Genomic DNA, 26,053 nt, shown 5'->3' with positions numbered 1-26,053 from the left:
AAAATTGTAGGACACAACTTACATATTAGAGGGAAACATGCAGCTTCGAATATATTTAAGAAAAACAAAAAACTAAATTGTCAACTCAAAATGTAGGGACAGAGCACACTCAAAGAATTAAATTATAAAGAATAAAACACAGAAATCATTACAGAATTAAGAGAGATAAAAGGATAGCAAAATCAAAAGACAGGTTTTAAAGATCAATGATCAATTAGCTATATAAACCTCTGTCAAGGCTGATAAAGTACAAAGATGCAAATAAGAAAATGAGTAAGAAACCAAATGAAGTTAGAATAATAAAAGAATCTTATGAATGACTATTTGCAATTTAACAACCTAGACAAATGAACATATTTCTTTAAAAACACCCCACAAAATTAGCATAAGAAACAGAAAATTTTAATAAAACCCAATAAGTTGAAATGGTATAGAAACATATCCTCAAGAAACAATGCCTAAAGCCTAGATGGATTCACAAGTAAATTTTTTTTAAGATTTTATTTATTTATTCATGAGACACACAGAGAGAGAGGCAGAGAGACATAGGAAGGGGGGGCAGAATCCCTGGGTGGCTCAGTGGTTTGGCACCTGAAACTAGAGAGCAGAGAGCCCGATGCCAGACTCGATCCCAGGATCATGCCTGGAGCCAAAGGCAGACGGTCCATTGCTGTGCCACCCAGGCATCCCCACAAGTAAATTTTAACCAAACTTTTATGAATTGATTGATGACAATTTGAGGAGACAAACAAGGTAAGAAAAAAAAAACTTGATAGAGTCCAAATGACTGAGAAGTATATGGAGATATGCTCTAACTCACTAGTAGTCTATAATAACAATACAAACCAAAAAAATCCAAGGAAGATAATATCAGGTGTTTACCAGCACATAGAAAGAGGTTCTGCTGGTGAGAATGTAAACAGATGCAGCTACTCTAGAAAGTAAACTGGTTGTACCTAGTAAAATTGTGCAAAAACACAAGTGCAATATTCCAGGGTAAGGTTTTTTTTTAAGATTTTATTTATTTATTCATGAGAGAGAGAGAGAGAGGCAGAGACACAGGCAGAGGGAGAAGCAGGCTCCATGCAGGGAGCCCGATGTGGGACTCCAGGACTCCAGGATCACAACCTGGGCTGAAGCCAGGCACTAAACTGCTGAGCCACCCAGGCTGCCTTCCAGGGTAAGTTTTCTAATCTAGTTCTGGTCTGCAAGGGGATACATACTAGGATGCTCTTTGTGACAGCCAGGAGTTGTATCCATCATTTCAGACAAAAAAATAAATAATACATAGTAAATATATACTATTAATTACTATGCAAGTGTTAGAAGTGATGAATAACCTTAGGTGACTGCACAGAGGAACAAGATAGATCTAAAAACCATGTAGACTAAATGGATGTCAAAACAAAGCCAGGGTAGCATTACATATATCAAACAAAATGAACTTTAATACAATGACTAGGGATGCCTGGGTGGCTCAGCGGTTTAGCACCTGCCTTCGTCCCAGGGTGTGATCCTGAGGTCCGAGATCGAGTCCCACATTGAGCTCCCCGTGTGGAGCCTACTTTTCTCTTGCCTTTGTCTCTGCCTATCTCTCTCTGTCTCTCATGAATAAATAAATAAAATCTTTTAAAAATAAAAAAAGACTATATGTAACAAGAGAAAAGGACACTATGTAATCATAAAGGGGACAATCCAACAAGAAGATATAACAATTGTAAATATTTATGCACCTAACATGGGAGCACCCAAATACATAAAATAACAAACATAAGGGAAATAATTGATAGTGTAATACAATAATAGTAGAGGACTTTAACATCCCACTTACACTGAACAGATCATCCAAACAGAAAAATCAAAAAGGAAATAGTGGCTCTGAATGACACATGGGACCCGATGGAGTTAACAGATATATTCAGAACATCTCATCCTAAAACAGCAGAATACACATTCTTTTCTTTTTCTCTTAAAGATTTTATTTATTTGACACAGAGAGAACAGAATCAGGGGAGCAGTAAGCATAGGGATAGGTAGATGCAGGTCTCCCGCTGAGTGGGGAGCCTAACATGGGCCTCAGTCCTACGACTCTGGGATCATGACTGAGCTGAAGGCAGATGCTTAACCAACTGAGCCACCCAGACATCCCTACACATTCTTTTCACATGCACATAGAATATTCTCCAGAATAGATTATATGTTAGGCCACAAAACATTCTCAAAAAATTCAAAAACACTGAAGTCATACCATGTGTCTTTTCTGATCACATTGCTATGAAACTTGAAATCAACCACAAGAAAAAAATGTGGAAATAGCACAAATTCATGGAAGCTAAATAACATACTACTAAACAATAAATGAGTCAACCAAGAAGTCAAAAAATAAATCAAAAATTACATTGCAACAAATGAAAATGAAAATACAATGGTCCAAAACATTTCAGGTTCAGCAAAAGTGGTTCTAAGTTGAAGTTTATAGCAATATAGGTCTACCTCAAGAAGCAAGAAAAATCTCAAACAACCTAATCTTACACTAAAAGACCTAGAAAAGAAAAACAAACCCAACCCTAGCAGAAGGAAGAAAATAAAGATTAAAGCAGAAGTAAATGATATAGAAATTTAAAAAAACAATAGAATAGGGCAGCCTGGGTGGCTCAGCATTTGGCACTGCCTTCAGCCCAGGGTCTGATCCCGGAGACCCAGGATCGAGTCCCACGCTGGGCCCGCTGCATGGAGCCTGCTTCTTCCTCTGCCTGTGTCTCTGCCTCTCTTTCTCTCTCTGTCTCTCTCTCTCTCTCATGAATAAATAAATAAAATCTTAAAAAAAATAGATCAATGAAACCAGGAGCTGGATCTTTGAAAAGATCAACAAAATTGATAAACCTCTAGCCAGACTCATCAAGGGTGGGGGGGAGGAAGGGATGAAAATAAACAAAATCACTAATGAAAGAGGAGAAATAACAACCAACCCTACAGAAAACACAAGCAACTTGTAAGAGAATATTATGAAAAATGATATGCCAACAAATTGGGCAACCTAGAAGAAATGGATAAAGTCCTAGAAACATCTAATGTACCAAAACTGAAGCAGGAAGAAGTTGAAATTTTTTTTAAGATTTTATTTATTTATTCATGAGAGACAGAAAGAGGCAGGGACACATGAAAATGTGAAAATGAAAATCCCACAGTAAACATCATACTCAATGGGGGGGAAATTTAGAGCTTTTCCCCTAAGGACAAGAACAAGACAAGATTATCCTCTCTCACCACTTTTATTCAACATAGTACTAGAAGTCCTAGCCATAGAAATCAGACAACAAAAAGGAATAAAAAGTACCCAAGCTGGTAAGGAAGAAGTCAAACATTCACTATTTGCAGATAACAAGATATTACATATAGAAAACTCTAATAAATGTATCAAAAATAAACTACTAAAACTGATAAATGAATTTAGGAAAGTCACAGAATACAAAATCAATGTATAATTGATTTTGTAATCAATTTCCCAGTAATTTCTGGGGAACCCGGTGGCTCAGTTGGTTGAGCATCTGACTTTTCATTTCAGCTCAGGTAATGATCTCAGGGCCATAAGATCAAACCCTGCACCAGGCTCCACATTCAGCATAGAGTCTGCTTGAGTTTCTCTCCATCTGCCCTTCCCCTACTCATACTCTCTCTCTCAAATATGTAACCTTTTTTAAAAAAAAGAAATCTGTTGCATTTCTATACACTAATAACAAAGCAGCAGCAGGAGAAATTAAGTAAACAATTCCATTTACAATTACACCAAAAATAATAAAATATCTAGAAATAAACTTAACCAAAGAGGTTAAAGACCTGTACTCTGAAAACTATAAAACACTGATGAAAGAAATTCAAGATGACACAAAGAAATGGAAAGATATTCCATGCTCATGGATTGGAAGAACAAATATTGTTAAAATGTCTATACTACCCAAAGCAATCTACAGATTTAACACAATCCCTATCAAAATATTCACATTTTTCACAGAGCTAGAAGAAACAATCCTAAAATGTGTATAGAACCAAAAAAGACCCTGAACAGCCAAAGCAATCCTGAAAAAGAACAAAGCTAGACATACCACAATTCCAGACTCTGAGTTATATTACAAAGCTGTAGTACACCACAGTATGGTACTGTCATAAAAACAGATATATAGATCAACAGAATTGAATAGAAAACCCAGAAATAAACCCACAATTATATGGTCAATCTTCAACAATGGAGGCAAGAATATGCAATGGGGAAAGGTCTCTGCAACAAATGGTGTTAGGAAAACTGGACAGCTAATAGAAAAGAATGAAAATGGACCACCTTCTTACACCATACACAAAAATAAAACTCAAAATGGATTAAAGACCTAAATGCAAGACTTGAAACTGAAACAATAAAAATCCTATAAGAGAGCACAAGCAGCAATTTCCCTGACATCAGCCATAGCATGTTTCTAGATGTGTCTCCTGAAGCAAGGGAAATAAAAGCAAAGATAAACTATCGGGACTACATCAAAATAAAAAGCTTCTGCACAGGAAAAAAATCTACAAAACTGAAAAGCAATCAACTGAGTGGGAGAAGATAAGGAAAGCCTGGCTGCCTCAGTTGATAGAGTATGTGACTCTTGATCTCAGGGTTACGAGTTCAAGCCCCACATTGAGCATGGCACTACTTAAAGTTAAAAAACAAACTGGGAGGGATCCCTGGGTGGCGCAGCGGTTTGGCGCCTGCCTTTGGCCCAGGGCGCGATCCTGGAGACCCGGGATCAAATCCCACGTCAGGCTCCCGGTGCATGGGGCCTGCTTCTCCCTCTGGCTGTGTCTCTGCCTCTCTCTCTCTCTCTCTCTTTCTCTCTGTGAGACTATCATAAATAAATAAAAATTAAAAAAAAAACAAACTGGGAGAAGATATTTGCAAATGACTATCCAATTAAGGATTAGTATCCAAAATATATAAAGAATTAATACAACTCAACACCCAAAAGACAAATAATATAATTAAAAATGGGCAGAAGACATGAACAGACATTTCTCCAAAGATATGCAGATGGCCAAAAGACACATGAAAAGATATTCAACACTACTCATCACCAGGGAAATGCATATCAAAACACCAATAAGGGACGGTTGGGTGGCTCAGTCGGTTAAGCATCTGCCTTCAGCTGAAGTCATGATCCTGGGACCCTGGGATCAAGCCCTGCTCAGTGGGGAGTCTACTTCTCCCTCTGCCTCTCTCCTCCAGTCATGCTCTCACACTCTCTCTCAAAAAAAATAAAATTTCTAAAAAGATTTTAGAAAACCACAAAAGACCAATGAGGTATCACCTCACACCTGTCAAAATGGCTAAAATAAATAACACAAAAATAAGTGTAGGCAAGGATGTGGAGAAAAAGACGCCTTCATGCACTGTTGGTGGGAACATAAACTGGTACAGCCACTGGGAAAACAATGTGGAGATTCTCCAAAAAATTAAAAATAGAACTACCCTATGATCCAGTAATCACACTACTAGGTATTTACCCCCGAAATACAAAAACACTAATTCAGAGGGATACATGCACCCCTATGATTATTGCAGCACTATTTAAAATAGCCAAAATATGGAACCAGTCCAAGTGTCCATTGATAGATGAATGGATAAAAATGTGGTATTTTGGTATTTAGAATATTATTCAGCCATAAAATTAGTGAAATATTGCCATTTGCAAAAACACGAACAGAGCTAGGGAGTATAATGCTAACCGAAGTAAGTCAATCAGAGAGATAAATACTATATGGTTTCACTCCTAAGTAGAAATTAAGAAACAGAACAAATGAACCAAGGAAAAAGAGAGAGAGACAAACCAAGAGCCAGACTCTTAACTATATAGAAGAAACTGATGATTACCAGAGGGGAGGTGGGGGATGGAAAATGGGTGAAATAGGTGATGGGTATTAAAGAGTATATTTAATCATGATGAGCACTGAGTAATGTATAGCATTGTTGAATCACTGTATTGAGCATCTGAAACTAATTAATACTGCATGTTAACTATACTGGAATTAAAGTGAAAAACCTTAAAACATACACGAATAAAAAGTGCTAAGTAGGAAAAATGGCACTTTTATAGCATAATATCACTGATATATATTTCAAACATACAACATATGACTGATTTTATGAGATATATATACATTAAAGGATGCATACCTGTGTGCATGCCTATGGGGAAGAACAGAAATTGGGAATTATTTGGTGAAAAATAAACCAATAAATGAGTGTTGGACTAAACAATGTTGATTACATACTATTAACTGAAGTCCAAAAATATAAATGGAGATTTAAAAAACCAAAAGCCAGGGGTGGCCCGGGTGACTCAGCGGTTTGGCGCTGCCTTCAGCCCAGGGCCTGATCCTGGAGACCCGGGATTGAGTCCCACATCGGGCTTCCTGCATGGAGCCTGCTTCTTCCTCTGCCTGTGTCTCTGCCTCTCTCTCTCTCTCTCTCTCTCTCTCTGCCTGTCTCTCATTAATAAATACATAAAATCTAAATAAATAAAACCAAAAGCCATATCTTCTGATCTCTTTTGTAATAGAAGGCAGAGTCCTAACAGCCTCAAATGTCCAGACAGAGGAAGCTCTGAGACTCTGAAGCTGCAAATTCACAGGGGCTGAATTTACAATTCTGTCTTACATGAGCAGCTGGCTTTCGGGCAGGCAATTCATTTCCTGCTTGATTTCATGATTAAAAAATGCCACATTAGAAGTTATATATATTACATTCTGTTAAGTAATCCTTATGAAAACAAAAAGGCTGGAATTATTACTTCAGCTTTATAGTTTTATAGATAACTAAGCTTGAAAGAAGTATAATCACTTTTCAGTTTCTCCTAAGGGTTGACATCCATATGAAGGTCTAATTCCAACACCTCTACTTGTGCCAATAATCAAAATAACAGATACTTTCACTACTCTTTCTGGAAGACTATGTGATGAATTACCATGCAAATGCTTTTAAGAAAGCTGACAAGGAAGATGAGTCATTTCCATGTCTCTAAAGTATCCTTACCTCATGACTTCAAGGTATCTGCTTTTCTCTACCACATTAAGACATATCATTGTCTCTCTGTCTTGAGCTTTGTGGACAAAGTAGAAAATCTTAGTAGGGTACAGCAAATTAATATGATAATTAAGAACTCAAAATCAATGTGAAATCATAATGAAAAAAGGAAACATTTTTTCAAGGTGTCTCTAAAAGGAGCCCAATCATAATGGCAGCAATTTTGCCCAAAATTCATCCAAAGTCCTAGCACCCAAATATAGTAACTACTAAAAGGGCACAGAACTCTGTGAGAAACTTATTTATATATTACACAAAGCTTAAAGCTTTGTATTGTGTTTGCTCAGAAAGAGAGATATAAAAAACTTTTTAAAAGGAAGAAAATCTGGGGAATGTCTGGATGGCTCAATGGTTGAGCGTCTGCCTTCAGCTCAGGGCATGATCCTGGAGTCCTAGGATCAAGTCCGACATCAGGCTCCCTGCATGGAGCCTGCTTCTCCCTCTGCCTGTGTAGTCTGCCTCTCTCTCTCTCTTTCTCTCTCTCTCTCTCTCTCTGTGTGTGTGTCTCATGAAAAAATAAAATCTTAAAAAAAAAAAAGGAAGAAAATCTTCTGTAGGTAAAAGAACACCTGGAATCATAATACATCTTTAGAAGCTCAGCAGCATTTCCTTCTGACTCATTTACATCAGTTGAGGGAATTTTAAATTATCATTATTTTTCAACTAGCTATTTTTAACTTATTAAAATAGTGTTTCGAAAATCCTGAAACAACTTTGTTTTATAAACAGTAATTAATATATGGTTCTTATTAGTGTGAGCTTAATATATACCTACCAAAGTAAACCACCATGGAGTTGGGCAGTCTTTTTCTTCTTGGGTAACAGGAATGTTAGAAAACAAAAAATACAGTGTAAATGGGAAAATCCAATCTTACTTAGACTCTTTGTTAGGCTAGCAAGATCTTTAACTGAGAGAAATAATTTTTTATTAAGAGGGAAACTTCTATTTCTGGTTTCATATCCCCTTTTTAATACATATGCTCGTTTTTTTTTCTCCCTAAATTCCTTGCAAGGTAGCTAACTTCATAGCTTTGGGCAAGAAACACTGAGGATTGGTCTGGAACATCCTATATTGCCAGGAAGTAAAGATGCTTACAAAGATCAATGCAGTGATGAAGGGAGCAAAGAGTCAGCCTAAATTGGCCCCCAGTGGCTCATTCTGACAATTTGAGCATCACAAATAATTCCATTATAATTAATTGAAATGTGTTAAGATTGTAAAAGGCCATGAATTCATGAAACTAAAAAGAAAAATGTTAAAATGAAATACACAGAATAAATGATACATGTAAGAATGAACTTAGTTCAAAATGTAATATGTACATGTATGAATTACACACATATGTATATATAAAAATATTTAATATACACATACACACATAGATATGTAACATTCATATACATGGATTACCTTTCCAATAGGCATAAAATGTGTGTGTGTATATACATAGTATAGTTAAATTTCTTACCTTTCCCAGGTCTTTAATCTCTTTAATCAAAAGTCAACTTCAAAAGAGGCTTCCTTCCCTGGCCATACAATCTAAAATATCAATCTTGTCCCCTACCTCTTCCTTCATTTTCTTCTCCTTAGAATTTATTCTCTTACATATTATATATATATATATATATATATATATGCATATATATTTATTGTTGGTCTTCTTTACTAGAAATTAGCTCTATAAAAAAGCAGTGATTTTTCTGTGTAGTTCACTACTGTATCTCCAATGCCTAGATTAGAACAAAGCTTGGAACACAGTAGGTACTCTATATAAAATTTTTCAATAAAACACACACCACCTGCTTAATTAAGAGTATATAAAAGAAAATTTTTACATATACAAGCAAAAACTGCACAAACTAACATGGCAGAAAGATATGTTTAGCATAATAACCAGATTAAAAAAGGAACCCAACAGTTCCATCACCACTGGCATACCCAATAACCAAGTGCAAAGGGTTTTGCCAGTGTTCTAAATGAATTAGTCCATGTCCTAAAGAGAATTTACTGAACACACTCAAACCCTCATCTCTTTAGGACAAGAAACCTCTAGATGACCCTAATAACTATAAGATACTATTAAGCATAAGCTTTTAATAATGCTAAAAGATCAAATCACTATACTGCAATAAGACAATAGATTGTATAGTTGCAGATAAATAAAATTTAATACCTTATTGAGGAGAAACACCAGATTGTAAAGTACAAACTCCCATGCTAAAGGCATGTGTAAAAGATTTTACTAACATTACAAGTAAAGTTTAACTGAAAAAAAAGAAAAAGCTAGAGCATGGATCAGTGGCTTGGGTTTATGTCACCTTAGAGGAAGAAATCAGGTGCCATACTTAGAATCAATTAGTGAATAACTCAAACTCGTCACTGGTCTGAGTCATTACTCTTTTTCTTTAGGCCTAGTAAGTTTACTGTAACCTTGGGGAGCTTTCCAAAATAAGTTACTATTCAACTCTTAAAAAGTATTAAAATAAGTATTTCTAGACCTTTAGGAAACATAAGAAAGAATAAAGAAATGAAATGGATTTCCAGCACATAATATTGACTTTTTAGGTTAGATGTAATATGTGTGGCAATGTTTTATAATCATTACATTTTTTTCTGCTCAAGGTTTGAAGTATTAAGTCTTACTAAATTTGCAGTTTAAGTTGTTTAAGGGAATCTGTCTTAATATTTAGGAAATTTTTAGATTTGTATTAGATATAAGTATAAATTGACTAATAAAGAAATTATAAGAGTAGTAATTATTTCACTCGATGCACATATATAAATCCTTTGTTCTTTCCTAATTCATTTGTTCTGTTGTTTTTATAGGTGCTTTCCAGTCAATGTCCAAGATTGTAACAGTTCTAACTACTCAAGGTGGCCCAATTACCATATCATCAGTTTCCCTTTCTACATTCACTCAGATAAAATAGGATTATACTGCTCTATACACTCATACTCCTTTGAAGAATGGTAATAACTTATAACCTAAAAATTTTAGGCTCTAACTCTCTTACTTCTACAATGAATAGAAAATATGCCATCCTTTCTATCTGCTAGTAATGTCTTTGTCTGAATCTCTAGTTCCAAAGAAGTTACCCATAAACTTCTTAAGCCAAGTTTACAATCTACCCACAAAAGAAGACCTCATTTACAATTCTATTTCATTCTATTATCCAGTATATTTAAACCCATACTGAAAACAGAAAATCAAATAATTCCTTTAAGATGAAGAACCATTCATTAATGTGACAGATCCATTATACTCTTAGCTTGCCACTCTTTCTTTAAAGGCCTATGGTGAGTCACCACTACAAATGATTTTAATTCCTTATGGGAAAGCTTGTTAAGGAGTTTTACTAGGTGAATTTTTAAAAATTTATCCTTATTATGAGTCTAATAAATACCAAATTAATTTTATCAACAAATAAAATGTAGTAATTCTCTCAGCTTTATGAAGTCTGTATATTCAACTTCCATATACTTGTTTTAGCAAAAGGTTTCTCAGGATAATTGTGCCATATAAAAGATTACGGCTTTCTTATAGCGAATATAGGGGTGTATGAATCAGGACTGTAATTCCATGAGGCAAAAATCCAATTCAAATTAAGCAAACAAAATTTATTGGATCACAAAAATTAAAAAGTAAAAGATGGTATAGACTTCAGGCTTGATTGAATTCAGAAGATCAAACAATGTCATCAGATTTCTATATCTTATTTGCATTTTCCTCTGTGTTAGACTGATCTTGGGAAGGCTTTCCTTATGTGGTGGCAAAAAGCTACTGGTGAGTTTTTAACCTTGAAAAATCCTTTAAATCCTTGAAACTTGCAATTCCAGGAAAAAAAGATCTTCTCTTACTATCCATAACAATACCCCCTTAGAGTTCTAGTTGTCCAAATAGGGCCATTTGCCAATCCCTTATTAACCAGATTGTGGCCAGGCTATGACCAATCCACTGCTCTCCCTGATTAATAGTGTCATCAGAATGATATGTAAGATAAGTTTCAAATGGGGCATAGAACAGATCCAAAAGTAACTGATGTCTACTATTCAGGCTATTTCAAATAAAGGGTGCTCATAAACTGAAGGCTTTTCCTTATTTACTACATTCATAGAATCATTAACCAAAGAATTCACTGATATATATTTAATAAGGACTGAGTGGTGACTAATTGTTTTCTTTCTTATAGTTGTTATAATCAGAGAGTTTCTCTATTATGAATTTTCTGATGTCGTCTTAGGGCTGAGGCACAGCTAAAATTATTTCCACATTCATTACAGTTATAGGGTTTGTCTCCAGCATGAATTCTCTGGTGTAGCCTAAGGGACAAGATCTGATGGAAAGCCTTCCCACATTCATTACATTCATAGGGTTTCTCTCCAGTATGAATTCTCTGGTGTTGATTAAGGTATGAGCCACAACTGAAGGCCTTCCCACATTTGTTACATTCATAGGGTTTCTCTCCTGCATGACTTCTCTTATGATGAATTAGAACTAAAGCATCACCGAAGGCTTTCCCACATTTACTGCATTCAAAGGGTCTCTCTCCAGTATGTATTCTGTGATGTCGATTAAGTTGTGAGTCAGTCCTAAAAAACTTCCCACATTTGATGCATTCATAAGGCTTTTCACCTGTATGAATTCTCTGATGTTGATTTAGGTGTGAGCGATAGCCAAAAGTCTTCCCACATTCATTACATTTAAAGGGTTTCTCTCCTGTATGAATCCTTTGATGCAGAGTAAGGGCAATGCGTCTGCTGAAGGCTTTTCCACATTGATTACATTCATAGGGTTTTTCTCCAGTGTGAATTCTCTGATGTTGATTGAGGTGTGCACTCTGTCTGAAGGCTTTGTTACATTCTTTACATTCATATGGTTTCTCTCCTGTGTGAATTCTCTGATGTTCAACAAGGAAGGCATAACGGCTAAAGGCCTTCCCACATTCACTGCATGCAAAGGGTTTCTCTCCAGTGTGGATTCTCTGATGTTGAGCAAGGTGCGCACTCTGTCTGAAGGCTTTATTACATTCCTTACATTCATATGGTTTCTCTCCAATATGAGTTCTTTGATGTTCACTGAGAAAGCAGTCATGGCTAAAGGCCTTTCCACAGTCATTGCATGCATATGGTTTCTCTCCACTGTGAATTGTCTGAGGTTGAGTAAAGAATGAGTAACAGCTAAAGGCATCATCACATTCACTGAGTCTGTGCGGAAATTTTCCAAAATGAGTTGTTTGATGTTGAGTAAGTAATGAGTGGAAACTTAAGAGATTTGAAAAATCATTACTTTCGTAAGACTTCTCCCCAGGAGGAATTCCAGTATCTTTACTAAGGTATGTATTCTGGTTGAATTCTTCACATTCATTATCTATCAAACATTCCTTCTCAGCAGATAATCTTTTATGCTCAATTAGCATGGAATTGGGAGGAAACACTTTATCATAAATATCAAATTTATGTAATTGCTCTACTGTGGGAACTCTCTCTTGTGTTGAAAGTACTGATTTCAACAGAACACTTCTCTCAGAATTATTATATTTATTGTCTCTTTTCACAGTAGAGATTTCCTTAAGAGCTGTCACTTGCCTGAAATGCCTCTCCTGATTTCGTTGATGCTGCTCAAATTCACCCTCATATTTCCAAGCTTCTCTGAAACTGGAATATTCAAGGTCAATACTTGTAAGTCTTTCCATTACCATCCCCTGGGATATTTCCTCTTCATCAATGTACCATTTTGGAGATAATTCCTTGATTTCATACCAAGACTCCCAGTCTGAAAAATATCAAGAAAGCAAATGTGTCCTTTTTTCCTTTGTAAGGAAAAAACTGTTATATTAGAAACTATATGGTTTAATTGGGGAAAGGAGGGGAGAAAGTATATGGTTTTGACACCTTTCAAATATGGCCAAGTACATATGAAAAAAATACAAAGAAAGAACAAAGAATGATAGGAGCTGATAAAGGAAGACATATGTGTTGGTGATGGGGAGGGGGTGATAGGGGAAATATAAAATATACGGCATGAAGCACATTTATAGATAGGTAAAATATAGGGTGGGTATCAAGATGCTGTCAAAGCTAAATGCTGGGAAGATAAGGAATTAAGAACAAATGACCAGATCATAATCACAGTTTCCCTGCCTCTAGTCTTTATTTTTTTTATTTTTATTATAAACAATTTTTAAAATTTGTTTCTTATTTTTATCTTATGATAGTCACACAGAGAGAGAGAGAGGCCGAGACACAGGCAGAGGGAGAAGCAGGCTCCATGCACTGGGAGCCCAACGTGGGATTCGATCCCGGGTCTCCAGGATCGCGCCCTGGGTCAAAGGCAGGCGCCAAACTGCTGCGCCATCCAGGGATCCCTGCCTCTAGTCTTTAAAGTCTCAAGTCCACTCTGCACTATCCAGTCCTATTCTTAAGACTAAAAGCCCCATGAAGGCAGAGATTAATGTTTACTTCTTTTTCTTCTTACTGTTGCATTTAGTGCCTAGGATAATGGTAGCATTTTGTTAAATGAATGAATGCTGACAGAAAGCTCAACAACTTCTAAAATTTTATCAGGGACCAGGATAAAAAAAAAATATATATTTTTTTATATATATACTATAGATAGATATATTTTTTTATATATATACTATAGATATATATAGTATCTAGAAGAAATTTGAAGGTCAGCTTTGCTTACCCCTGAGGAAAAAATGCTACCTACAAAATAAATACTTGATACTTTCAAGAGAGAATATTGGTTGAGATAAGATGGAAAGAAAACTATTTTTTAAAACACGATCCCAAAGGGGCACCTGGGTGGCTCAGTGGGTTAAGCATCTGACTCTTGATTTCGGCTCAGGTCTTTATCTCAAGGCCTTGGGATCAAGCCCTGCATTGGGCTCTGCACAGAATCTGCTTGCCTCTCTCTTTCCCCCTCTGCCCCTCCCCACACATTCTCTTTTTCTCTCTCTCAAATAAATAAATAAATCTTTTAAAAAAATGATCTCAAAAAGGAAAATGAGGGGCACCAGGCTGACTCAGATGGTGGAGCTTGCAACTCTTGATCTTGGAGTTATAGGTTTGAGCCCCACACTGGGTACAGAATTCACTGAAAAACAAAATCTTTAAAAAAAAAAAAAAGAGGAAATAATCAGCCCATATATTCAACTATACAGAATCTACTACTATGTGTCCAGCATCTAGCAGAGGGAAAAAAGTCTGAGATACAAGTCTTTCTCTCTCCTTTTATAAATTTTTTAAAATTGTTTTTAAGTAGGCTCCACACCCAGCATGGAGGCCAATGCAGGGCTCAAACTCTCAACTCTGAGATAAGACCTAAGCTGAGAGCAAGAGTCAGATGCTTAATCGGGCTCCCCAGAGGGAGCCTGCTTCTCCCTCTGCCTATGTCTCTGTCTCTCTCTCTCTCTGTCTCTCATGAATAAATAAAATTTTAAAAAAAGAGTCAGATGCTTAACTGACTGAGCCACCCAGGTACCCACTTCTTTCTTTTTTAAACTTTAAGGAGATAAAACTTGTACATACAAAAATTCACTATAACACATAATGAAGGATTAGTTAATATGATATAGATTATTAGTAGTAAAAGTGTCAGGAAAACAGAGATCAAAAACTACTAGTTTAGTCAAGGAATAATTCCTGGAGAAACTGAGCTTGATTGTCAGGGCTATGATCACACTTTCAAAATACAGTGATTATTCTAGTATCAATTTCATGTTTTGTTTTCAGAGAGAGAGAGCATGAGGTGAGGTGAGAGGGAGAGGGAGAAAGAAAATTTTATGCAGGTTCCATGCCCAGTGTGAAGCTTGACTCAAGACTCAATCTCATGACCCTGAGATCATGCCTGAGCCGAAATCAAGAGTCAGACATTTAACCGACAGCCACCCAGGAGCTCCTCGTTTTCATGTTTTGATAAGCATAGAGATTATTTTAGAACTGCACATGTTAGCATTTTTCAATTACTTAGATATAGGTTTTTTTAAAGATTTTATTTATTTATTCATGAGACACAGAGAGAGACAGAGAAAGAGAGAGAGAGGCAGAGACATAGGCAGAGGGAGAAGCAGGCCCCATGCAGGGAGCCTGATGTGGGACTCAATCCCAGGACCCCAGGATCACGCCCTGGGCTGAAGGTGGCACTAAACTGCTGAGCCACCTAGGCTGCCCTCGATATAGTTTTTTTCCATAACAGCATCTCATCTGTTGAAAGAAAAGCTGCCTCCAGGCCAGGTCAGCACAAACTGAAAAGCAAAGAACACATTATGCACCTGTATCTTCTTTCCAATACATCCTCTACCCAAGGAAAGCCTCATCCCTACCTATCCCTCCTATGCACAGCCATGGATTTTCTCTTACTTCAGGTTCTATCTCAACCAAGGCCTGAGAGGGATTTGTTCACTTATCCTCATTAGCTCTACACTGTTGTTCATTTTTTTTTTTTCTTGGCAGAAATTTATTCTGTTTCCAACCTCCTTTCTTTTTTTTTTAATTTTTTTTAATTTATTATTTATGATAGTCAGAGAGAGAGAGAGAGAGAGAGAGAGAGAGAGAGAGGCAGAGACACAGGTAGAGGGAGAAGCAGGCTCCATGCACCGGGAGCCCAACGTGGGATTCGATCCCAGGTCTCCAGGATCGTGCCCTGGGCCAAAGGCAGGCGCCAAATCGCTTCGCCACCCAGGGATCCCAGAACCTCCTTTCTTATATTCATCACCCACGGCCACTATATTCCCTCTTACCAAGAATAAATCTTTTCTCTACTCCAGGCAAATGGCAGCTTTACACAATATCTATTGTAATGCTGAGTAAAAGAAGACTGATGGGACAAGACTACAGATATTTTCCAACATCAGGTATTCTGAGATGCCTGGAGCTCCAACAACTCTCTTTGAAAAAAAGCAAAAAAAATATTTCTGTACTTATGCAAATGAATACTACAAGGGAAACAACTCTATATAGGATACTCCAGGGGAAAGTATAGAGTATAGCCTGGGAAAGTACAGAGCAGGAAGTATTATATACATTGAAGACATATTCATTATGATTGGAGTACAGAAATACTTAGAAGTCAATGGTATTAAGGTATTATGGTGGCATTCAGCAAAAATAATAAGACAATTCACCCACAGCAGTGATTGAAGGGAAAAGGGAAGTTAGGGAGTCAGACAAAGTGGAAGAGAGTTGAATGGCCATCCATGTGTCACAGTGGAAACAACACAGAGCTTGAGGTCATAGGTGAGTTTAAATCCTACTTCTTCATCTAGCTAGCTAGTTATTCTACCTTTAACAAATTAACAAATTGATTAACCCACCTCTTGATCCTCAGTTTCTTAACAGGCAAAATGAGGTGGCCTTACAAATATGGTATAAGAATAAAGAATAATAGGGATCCCTGGGTGGCGCAGTGGTTTGGCGCCTGCCTTTGGCCCAGGGCGCGATCCTGGAGACCCAGGATCAAATCCCACGTCGGGCTCCCGGTGCATGGAGCCTGCTTCTCCCTCTGCCTGTGTCTCTGCCTCTCTCTCTCTCTCTGTGACTATCATAAATAAAATAAAAAATTTTTTTAAATTTAAAAAAAATAAATAATGCTGCAATAAACATATGGGTGCATACATCTTTTTTGAATTAGTACTTCTGTTTCCTTCAGGTATATATTCACTGGTGGAATTAGTGGATCATACAGTATTTCTATTTTTAATTTTTTGAGGAATCTCTATACTGTTTTCTTTTTTTTTTTTTTTTTAATTTTTTTTTAAATATTTATTTATTTATGTATGATAGTCACAGAGAGAGAGAGAGGCAGAGACACAGGCAGAGGGAGAAGCAGGCTCCATGCACCGGGAGCCTGATATGGGATTCGATCCCGGGTCTCCAGGATCACGCCCTGGGCCAAAGGCAGGCGCTAAACCGCTGCGCCACCCAGGGATCCCCTCTATACTGTTTTCCACAGTAGTTGTACCAGTTTACATTCCCACTGACAGTACACTACGGTTCCTTCTTCCTCCGCATCCTAATCAGTACAATGTTTTAAGTTTAAAATTATTTTAAAAAGCAAGTTGTAAATAGATGCATGTAAAAATTGTGTGTGTGTGTTTATCTGTGCAAAGGAAATTCTAGAAAGATACAGATCCAACTATGAACAGTAGTGGTGTTTGGGTGATATCTTAAAAAAAGAGTATCTTTCCTACTTTATACACTTTTTAATTGCTTGAATGTTTTCTAATAAATATTATTTCTATTTCAAAGAAAAAGGAAAGGGTGCCTGGCTGGCTCAGTCTGTAGACCATAAGACTCTGGATCTCGGGGTCATGAGTTTAAGCCCCACACTGGGTGCAGAGATAACTTAAAAAAAAAAAAAAAGAAAGAAAGAAAAAAGGAAAAATGTTACAGAGCAGCCCCAATGCTAATCCTTAACTGCACATTTCCATGTGTTTTTTCCATGAGATTCCCTTCAACTAGGTGTGTTCAGGATGATGGAGTTTACTCAAAAAAAAAAAAAAAAAAAAAAAATATATATATATATATATATATATATATTAAAAAAACTTAGGGGCACTTGGGTGGCTCAGTCAGTTATGTGTACGCCTTTGGCTTGGGTCATGATCTTGGGATCCTGGGATTGAGCCCTGAGTCAGGCTCCCTACTCAGTGGGGAGTCGGTTTCTCCCTCTCCCTCTGCCCCTACCCCCACTTGCGCTCTCTTGCTTTCAATCTCTCTCTAAAATAAATAAATAAAACTTAAAATACTGTAGACATTTTTCCATGTCAGTACAAATAAAGCTACTCTATTCACAGAATGGATGAACCATAATTTAGGTAACTAGGCATCTTAATAGATTTTTCCACTCATATCCCAAAAGCTGAGTTACTTGCTTGTCAAAATTCAGTTGTGTTCTCAACCTCTTTAGTTCAGCTGGTGTTTAGAACCACACACTTTAATTAAATATTTAGTTAATTAAATGCATGCTGAAGAGAAATTTTAAAATTTTTTTCTTGTTTTGCTATAGTTGACAATGTTACATTAGTTTCAGGTGCACACCAGAGCACACCTAGTTAAACAGTACAGCACACCTATACTTCTGGTCAAGGATCAAATACTGCCCACTGCAGGCAAGGAGAGCCTCTGCAGGTCACTGGCCTGAAGGATAAAGTAGCCAAAACAGAAGAGCAAAGTGCACGTAGCACACACCAGAGACACTCCGTGAAGTGCCAGGCCCCAGATACTATGTGACCTCTTCTTCAGAAAGTCATTACTCTCAGGAGCAGGAAACGTAACAGGTTTTTCTAATTTAGAAAAAGACAGAGCTTTAAAATGCCAAGGCACAGGAATTCATCCCAAAAGAAAGAACAAGAAAAGGTCATGGACAGAGATCTAATCAAAACAGATCTAAGTAATATGCCTGATGAAGAATTCAAAGCAACAATCCTAAGGACTGGGCTTGAGAAAAAGATGGAAGACTTCAGGAAGGCCCTTACCACAGAGATAAAAGAGTTAAAAAACAGTCAAATAAAAAATAACTGAGATCTGAAACAGACTGGATGTAATGACCACAAGGATGGAAAAAGAAGAGGTACAAATAAGTAATATAGAAGATAGAATAATGGAAAATAATGAGGCTGAAAAAAGAGAGAAAGAAGAATTGTGGATCACAAGAACAGACTTAGGAAACTCAGTAACTCCATCAAACATAATATTCATATTATAGGAGTCCAGGAGAATAACAAATATTGTTAAAATGTCTACATTATCTAAAGCAATCTACACTTTTAATGCAATCCTTATCAAAACACCAATAGCATTTTTCACAGAGCTAGAATAAACAATCCTGAAATTTGTCCCAAACAGCCAAAGCAATCCTGAAAAAGAAAAACAAAGCTGGAGGCATCATAACTCGACTTTAAGTTATATTACAAAGCTGTAGTGAGCAAGACAGTATGGCACTAGAAAAAAAAAAAAAAAACACATAGATCAATGAAACAGAATAGAGAACCCAGAAATGAACCCACAACCATATGGTCAATTAACCTTCAACAAAGCAGGAAAGAATATCCAATGTTAAAAAGTCTCTTCAACAAACAGTGTTGGCTCACTTTCTCTCAAATAAATGAATAAAATCTTAAAAAGAAAAGGGGAGGCTTAAAAAAAATGGGGCACCTGGGTGGCCCAGTTCGTTAAGTGTCTGCCTTCTCCTCAGGTCACGGTCCTGAAAACCCAGGATCAGGCCCTGCATGGAGCTCTCTGCTCAATAGAGACTCTCCTTCTTCCTCTCCTTTTGTCCCTCCCCCAGCTCATGCTCACACTTTTTCTCTCTCTCTCTCAAATAAATAAATAGAATCAAGAAAGAAGAAAGAAAGAAAGAAAGAAAGAAAGAAAGAAAGAAAGAAAGAAAGAAAGAAAGAAAGAAAGAAAGAAAGAAAGAAGCTTAACAAATGGTGTTGGGAAAACTGGATAGCAACATGCAAAAAAATGAAACTGGACCACTTTCTTATGCCATACACAACAATAAATGCAAAATGGATGAAAGACTTAAACCTGAGACAGGAGGGATCCCTGGGTGGTGCAGCGGTTTGGCGCCTGCCTTTGGCCCAGGGCGCGATCCTGGAGACCCGGGATCGAATCCCACATTGGGCTCCCGGTGCATGGAGCCCGGTGCATGGAGCCTGCTTCTCCCTCTGCCTGTGTCTCTGCCTCTCTCTCTCTCTCTCTCTCTCTCTGTGACTATAATAAATAAATAAATAAATAAATAAATAAATAAATAAATAAATAAATAAATAACCTGAGACAGGAAACCATCAAAATCCTAGAGAGCACAGGCAGTAATCTCTTTGACATTGGCCATAGCAATATTCTTCTAGATATGTCTCCTGAGGCAAGGGAGACAAAAGTGAAAATAAATGGGACCTCATCAAACTAAAAAGCTTCTGCACGGCAGAGGAAGCAATCAACAAAACTAAAACTGGAAAAGATTTTTGCAGATGACATATCTAATAAAGAGTTAGAATCCAAAAAACACCCAGAAAACAAATAATCCAATTAAGAAATGGGCAGAAGACAGAGATTGACATTTTTCCAAAGAAGACATCTGGATGGCCAATAGACACATGAAAAGATGCTCAACGTCAATCATCATAAGGGAAATACAAATCAAAATTACAATGAGATATCACCTCATACCATCAGAATGGCTAAAATTCTGGAAACAAACCTTTGGCAAGGGTGCAGAGAAAGGAAAACCCTCTTACACTCCTGGCGGAATGTAAACTGATACAACCACTCTGGAAGGTTCCCCAAAAAGTTAAAAATAAAACTAGCCTATGATCCATCAATTGCATTACTAGGCATTTACCCAAAAGATACAAAAATATTGATTTGAAGGGATACATGAACCCCAATGTTTACAGCAGCATTATCAACAATAGCCAAATTATGGAAATAGTCCAAATGTCCATCGACTGATGAATGGATAAAGAAGATGTAGTGCTGGGGATCCCTGGGTGGCTCAGCGGTATAGCGCCTGCCTTTGGCCCAGGGCGCGATCCTGGAGTCCCGGGATCGAGTCCCGCGTCGGGCTCCCGGCATGGAGCCTGCTTCTCCCTCCTCCTGTGTCTCTGCCTCTCTCTCTCTCTCTCTTTTTCTCTCTATGTCTATCATAAATAAATAAATAAAAAATCTTAAAAAAAAAAAAGAAGATGTAGTGCTTATACACACACAATGGAATATTATTCAGCCATAAAAAGAGAATGAATGCAAATGCTTGCCATTTGCAGCAATGTAGATGGAGTTATAGTATATTATGCTAAGTGAAGTCAGTCAGAGAAAAATAAATACCACATGATTTTCAGTCATATGTGGAATTTAAGAAACAAAATGGAGGCGGGTGGCAGATAAGAGAGTGGCAAACCAAAAAACAGACTCTTAACTTTAGAGAAAAAACTGATGGTAACTGGAAGGGAGGTGGGTAGGGTTAAATAGGTGATGGGTATTAAGGAAGGCACTTGTGATGCACACTAAGGGTTGCATGTACGTGTTGAATCACTAAATTCTATACCTGAAACTAATATTACACTGTATGTTAAGTGGAATTTAAATAAAAATTAGGAAAAAAACACACAAAAAAAATTGTAAATAAAAAAATTTTCAGTATCGTTGACGCACAATGTTACATTAGTTTCAGCTGTCAAGATAGTAATTCAAAGTCTGTATACCTTATGCTATCCTCGGCATAAGAGTAACTACCATCTGTCACCATACAGTGCTATTATAATATTGACTATATTCCCTATGCTATCTATGCCTTTTATTCCCATGACTTACTCATTCCATAACTGGAAGCCTGTATCTCCCATTCCCCTTCACCCATTTTGCCCATCCCTCCACTTCCTTCCCTCCGGCAACTGTCATTTTGTTCTCCATATTTATAGGTATGATTCTACTTTGTGTTTGTTTATTCATTTTTGTTTTTTTTATTCCACATGAGTGAAATCATACAGACCTAAAGTGAATTATGCTAAGTAAAATAAGTCAGACTAAGAAAAACTAAGAAAGTTGTTTTTTAATGAAAAATTAAGTCAATAGTTTTAGAAAATTAGACTAAAAGTGCATTACTTAAAAACCTGTTTTTTGTATTTGGAAGAGAATTTTAATTTCTATTAAAAACAGAAAATCTGGGACTCCTGGGTGGCTCAGTGTTTGAGCATCAGGTCGTGATCCTGAGGTTCTGGGATCCTGGGATGGAATCCTGCATCAGGCTCCCTGCAGTGAGCCTGTTTCTCCCTCTGTCTCTCAAGAGTAAATAAATAAAATCTTACAAAAAAAAAAAAAAAAAAGAAAGAAAGAAAGAAAATCTCTATAAAGTTTCTACCTTCACATTGGTTTGCAAATGCTTTGCTTCACTATAAAAAAAATTTAGCAATGGATATTGTAAATAGTGTACTATGAGTGTGGCTTATGTAAGAAGGACAATGCTAAACTCCAACAGATCATATTCAAATAAAGGCTTTAGTACTATATCAAAAAATTAATGAATAGGGATCCCTGGGTGACGCAGTGGTTTAGCGCCTGCCTTTGGCCCAGGGTGAGATCCTGGAGACCCAGGATCAAAACCCACGTTGGGCTCTCGGTGCATGGAGCCTGCTTCTCCCTCTGCCTATGTCTCTGCCTCTCTCTCTCTCTCTGTGTGTGACTATCATAAATAAAATAAAAATTTTTTAAAAAGATTTAAAAAATTAATGAATATTCATATATATGTTATAAAGGTAAAATAAAATGTCTCACATGTATTTTTTTATGAACTCTCATGATCACCTTTTAAAAAAGTAATCACTTGGGCAGCCTGGGTGGCTCAGTGGTTTAGCGCTGCCTTCAGCTCAGGGCGTGATCCTGGAGACCCGGAATTGAGTCTCACTTCGGGCACTTTGCATGGAGCCTGCTTCTCCCTCTGCCTATGTCTCTGCCTCTCTCTCTGTCTCTCTCATGAATAAATAAATAAAACCTTAAAAAAAAAAAGTAATCACTTATAAATCAAATAAGCAGCATGTTTGGCATAATTATATATTTCTTTTTTTAAGATTTTATTTACTTATTTGAGAGAGAAAGAGCATGTGCATGCATGCATGAGCAGGGGAGAGGGAAGGGTAGAAGAGAAGGGGCAGAGAGAAAATCTCAAGCAGATTTCACACTCAGCAAGGAGCCCCACACCAGGCTCAATCTCAGAACCCTAAGCTCATGACCTGAACCAAGCCAAGAGTTGGATGCTCAATGGACTGAGTCACCCAGGTGCACATAATTTTATTTTATAAAGTACATTTCTAAAAGAAATGTTAAATAAAACTATAAATGTACATATTCTAAATATCAATATCCATTGTCAAATTGCCTGCCAAGGTAATTTTTATCAATTTACATTCCTACCAGAACACAAGGTACATGTCTTCAAACTCCTCTATACTGACTAGTATCATTCTAAAATTTTTGCCCCTATAAGTAAAGATTACCTTATTATTTTATAATTTGCAATTTTCTGATTGTAAAATAGAGCATTTTTATATATGTGTATATAATCAAGAAATACAAAAATAGTTCAGCAATAGGAAATCTTTACTATAAATTCTTATAGAATCTTCTATAAATTTTATGGAAAAAAATAATTGAATAATGCTTGAATAATGCTGAAAAAATATAGGATCCAAAAGCCTCTCATGCTTAAAATATATACAACATTCATAGATATAATACACAGAGCTAGGAATAGAAAAAATATATAGGCATATGTAGTGTAAAACAGCTGAAAATGTACTGTGATATCAGAAAGAAAAAATTACATCAATTTTTCAACACAGACAGGGAAATTGTGGTTGATAAAGTAGAAATGTAAATAAGAAAAGGTAAGAGGGAACATAAATACCGGAAAGGTCACTACATTCAGCAAATATTTTGCCTTTTTCGCATTGGTACACAGGAAACTACATCTCCCAGCCTCCCTTGCAGTGAAGTAACTGAATTCTGGCCAATCAGAAGTGACAGATTTCACAAATAGTACTTCCAGGATAGTCCATTAAAAATGTACTGAGAGATCTCCATCTATTTTTTCTTTGTGTGTGTGTGTGTGTGTGTGTGTGTGTTGAGTGTTTGTCCTTCTCTATCTCCTCCCTCTCTTTCTCACTGGCTGGTTTCAGAGGATTCAGCACAGCATTTCAAGGCAATGGTGAGTCCTAAGAGATGATGCAGATGAATACGCCTGCATATCTGAATGACAACATGCAGGAGAAGCCCCAGATAACCTGGGCACCTGGGTGGCTCAGTGGTTGGGTATCTGCCTTTCACTCGGGGTCCTGGGATCAAGTCCTGCCTCGGGCTCCCTGCAGGAAGCCTGCTTCTCCCTCTGCCCGACACGTGTCTCTGCCTCTCTGTCTCTCATGAATAAATAAATAAAATCTAAAAAAAAAAAAAAAAAAAAGAAGCCCCAGATAACCTCACATTTGACTGTGACATGTACAAGGAACAATCTTTATTGTTTTTATTCACTGAGGCTTTGTTAAAGTAATTAGCTTTATGTTGACTAATACACTCAGAGAACTGTTGAAAATGTGCTAGAATAAGAGTCCAATAAACTGACTAGATGATATATTTTATACAAAAATTAATGCTTTTTCTATATACCAACAATAACCAAACATCTAAAAGGAAATACAGTGCAGCCTGGGTGGCTCAGCGGTTTAGCGCCGCCTTCAGCCCAGGGTGTGATCCTGGATGCCTAGGATCGAGTCCCACATCGGGCTCCTTACATGGAGCCTGCTTCTCCTGAATGGATAATTCATTTCTGGAAAAATGCTTAGTCTTACTAAGCAAATTAAAACAATACCAAGAGTATTTCTGTTCCATCATACTGGCAAAAAATTATCAAGAGCAATATCACAAACTTAAGTTGGAGAATATCAAGAGGATAAGGAAACAGGAATTCTCAGACATTGTTAGTAGAAATATAAACTAGATACCATCATTTCAAGAACTATTTGAGTATCTAATAAAATGAAGTATGCACTCCTATGCTCCAGCAATTTTATTACTATGTACAAATCCTTGACAAATTCTTACGCATGTACATAGAAACATACCCTGCTACTATATGAGACAGCAAAGAATAGAAACAATCTAAATGACTATCAGTGGTAGGGAAGAGTTAAATAAAATGTGACAAATTCAAAACATGAAACACTATATAGCAGTTTAAAAAATAGAGCTATATTATATACAGATTTACCAAGGATAAATCTCAAAAAAAAAAAAAAAGTTGAGTAATACTAGCAAGTTACAGAACAAAACTTAAATACTACCTATGAAAAAATAAAACACTTTTGTAAACAGATGCAAAATGTTTACAAAATATGTTTAAAAATGAACTGGAAGGGGAATCCCTGGGTGGCTCTGCGGTTTGGTGCCTGCCTTTGGCCCAGGGCGTGATTCTGGAGTCCCAGGATTGAGTCCCACATCAGGCTCCTGGCATGGAGCCTGCTTCTCCCTCTGCCTGTATCTCTGCCCCTCTCTCTCTTTCTCTCTCTATGTCTATTGTGAATAAATAAATAAAATCTTTTTAAAAAAATGAACTGGAAGGACATATGATGAACTCATGACTTTGCTGCTTCTCAGAGCAAGTGTCAGCTGAAGGAAAAGTGAACTGAGAATGAGAAACAGAGAATTTGTACTTAAGATAGTTTATCTTGGGGCATCAGGTGGCTCTTTCGGTAAAGCATCTGCCTTCAACTCAGGTCATGATCCTAGAGTCCCAGGATCCAGCCCCGTATTGAGCTCCCTGCTCAGCAGGGAGTATGCTTCTCCCTCTGACCTACCCTTCCACCTCGTGCTCTCTCAAATAAATAAATAAAATCTTAAAAAAAAAAAAAAAAGATAGTTTATCTCTTTCATAAAAAAAATTAAAATATGTCAAAATATTAACCATAATCAATTCTGGGTGGTAGGCTTTGTTGTATTTGTTACTTTATTCCCTTTACTTTCCTATATTTTTAACTTTGTCAATAAAAAAGAAAAAATATTCCTGAAATAAAAACTTGATTCTTCATCCTGAAAGAGAACACAGGTACCAGGAAAAAGTGATCCAAAATGGTCAAGACTGAGACGTACTCAAATAAAATAATTTTATTTTATTTATTTTTTTTTTAATTTTTTTTTATTTATTTTTTTATTTATTTATGATACTCACAGAGAGAGAAAGAGAGAGAGGCAGAGACACAGGCAGAGGGAGAAGCAGGCTCCATGCACCGGGAGCCCGATGTGGGATTCGATCCCGGGTCTCCAGGATCGCGCCCTGGGCCAAAGGAAGGCGCCAAACCGCTGCGCCACCCAGGGATCCCAATAAAATAATTTTAAAATTAAAGAACCTACTAGGACAAAATATAAAGATTATTATACACATAAAG

The 26,053-nt window shown here is 36.9% G+C and overlaps 1 protein-coding gene and 1 long non-coding RNA gene across 11 annotated transcripts in view; one reads left to right on the top strand and one right to left on the bottom strand.

Annotated features, from left to right (window-relative positions):
• LOC144321989 (uncharacterized) overlaps positions 1-12,806 on the top strand; it is a 17,852-nt gene extending 5,046 nt beyond the window's left edge. For 6 of the 9 annotated variants that reach the window (XR_013387552.1, XR_013387612.1, XR_013387596.1 and 3 more), the window contains 3 exons: positions 6,879-7,077; positions 9,942-10,085; positions 12,673-12,806. This is a non-coding gene — a long non-coding RNA (uncharacterized LOC144321989). The remainder of the gene's footprint in view (positions 1-6,878; positions 7,078-9,941; positions 10,086-12,672) is intronic. The other 3 variants (XR_013387673.1, XR_013387579.1, XR_013387688.1) reach the window with 1 other exon arrangement.
• The window catches only part of ZNF527 (zinc finger protein 527), a 27,990-nt gene continuing 12,649 nt past the window's right edge, over positions 10,713-26,053 (bottom strand). For both annotated transcript variants that reach the window (XM_077902559.1, XM_077902587.1), the window contains one exon: positions 10,713-12,888. In XM_077902559.1, coding sequence (XP_077758685.1) covers positions 11,315-12,888 — 1,574 coding nt within the window. In that variant the 3' untranslated portion in view covers positions 10,713-11,314. The remainder of the gene's footprint in view (positions 12,889-26,053) is intronic.

This window comes from Canis aureus, chromosome 1, assembly GCF_053574225.1.
Source record: "Canis aureus isolate CA01 chromosome 1, VMU_Caureus_v.1.0, whole genome shotgun sequence".
Classification (NCBI taxonomy): Eukaryota; Metazoa; Chordata; class Mammalia; order Carnivora; family Canidae; genus Canis; species Canis aureus.
Note: the sequence above shows the minus strand (reverse complement) of the source record. Positions and strands in the feature narration are given on the sequence as shown.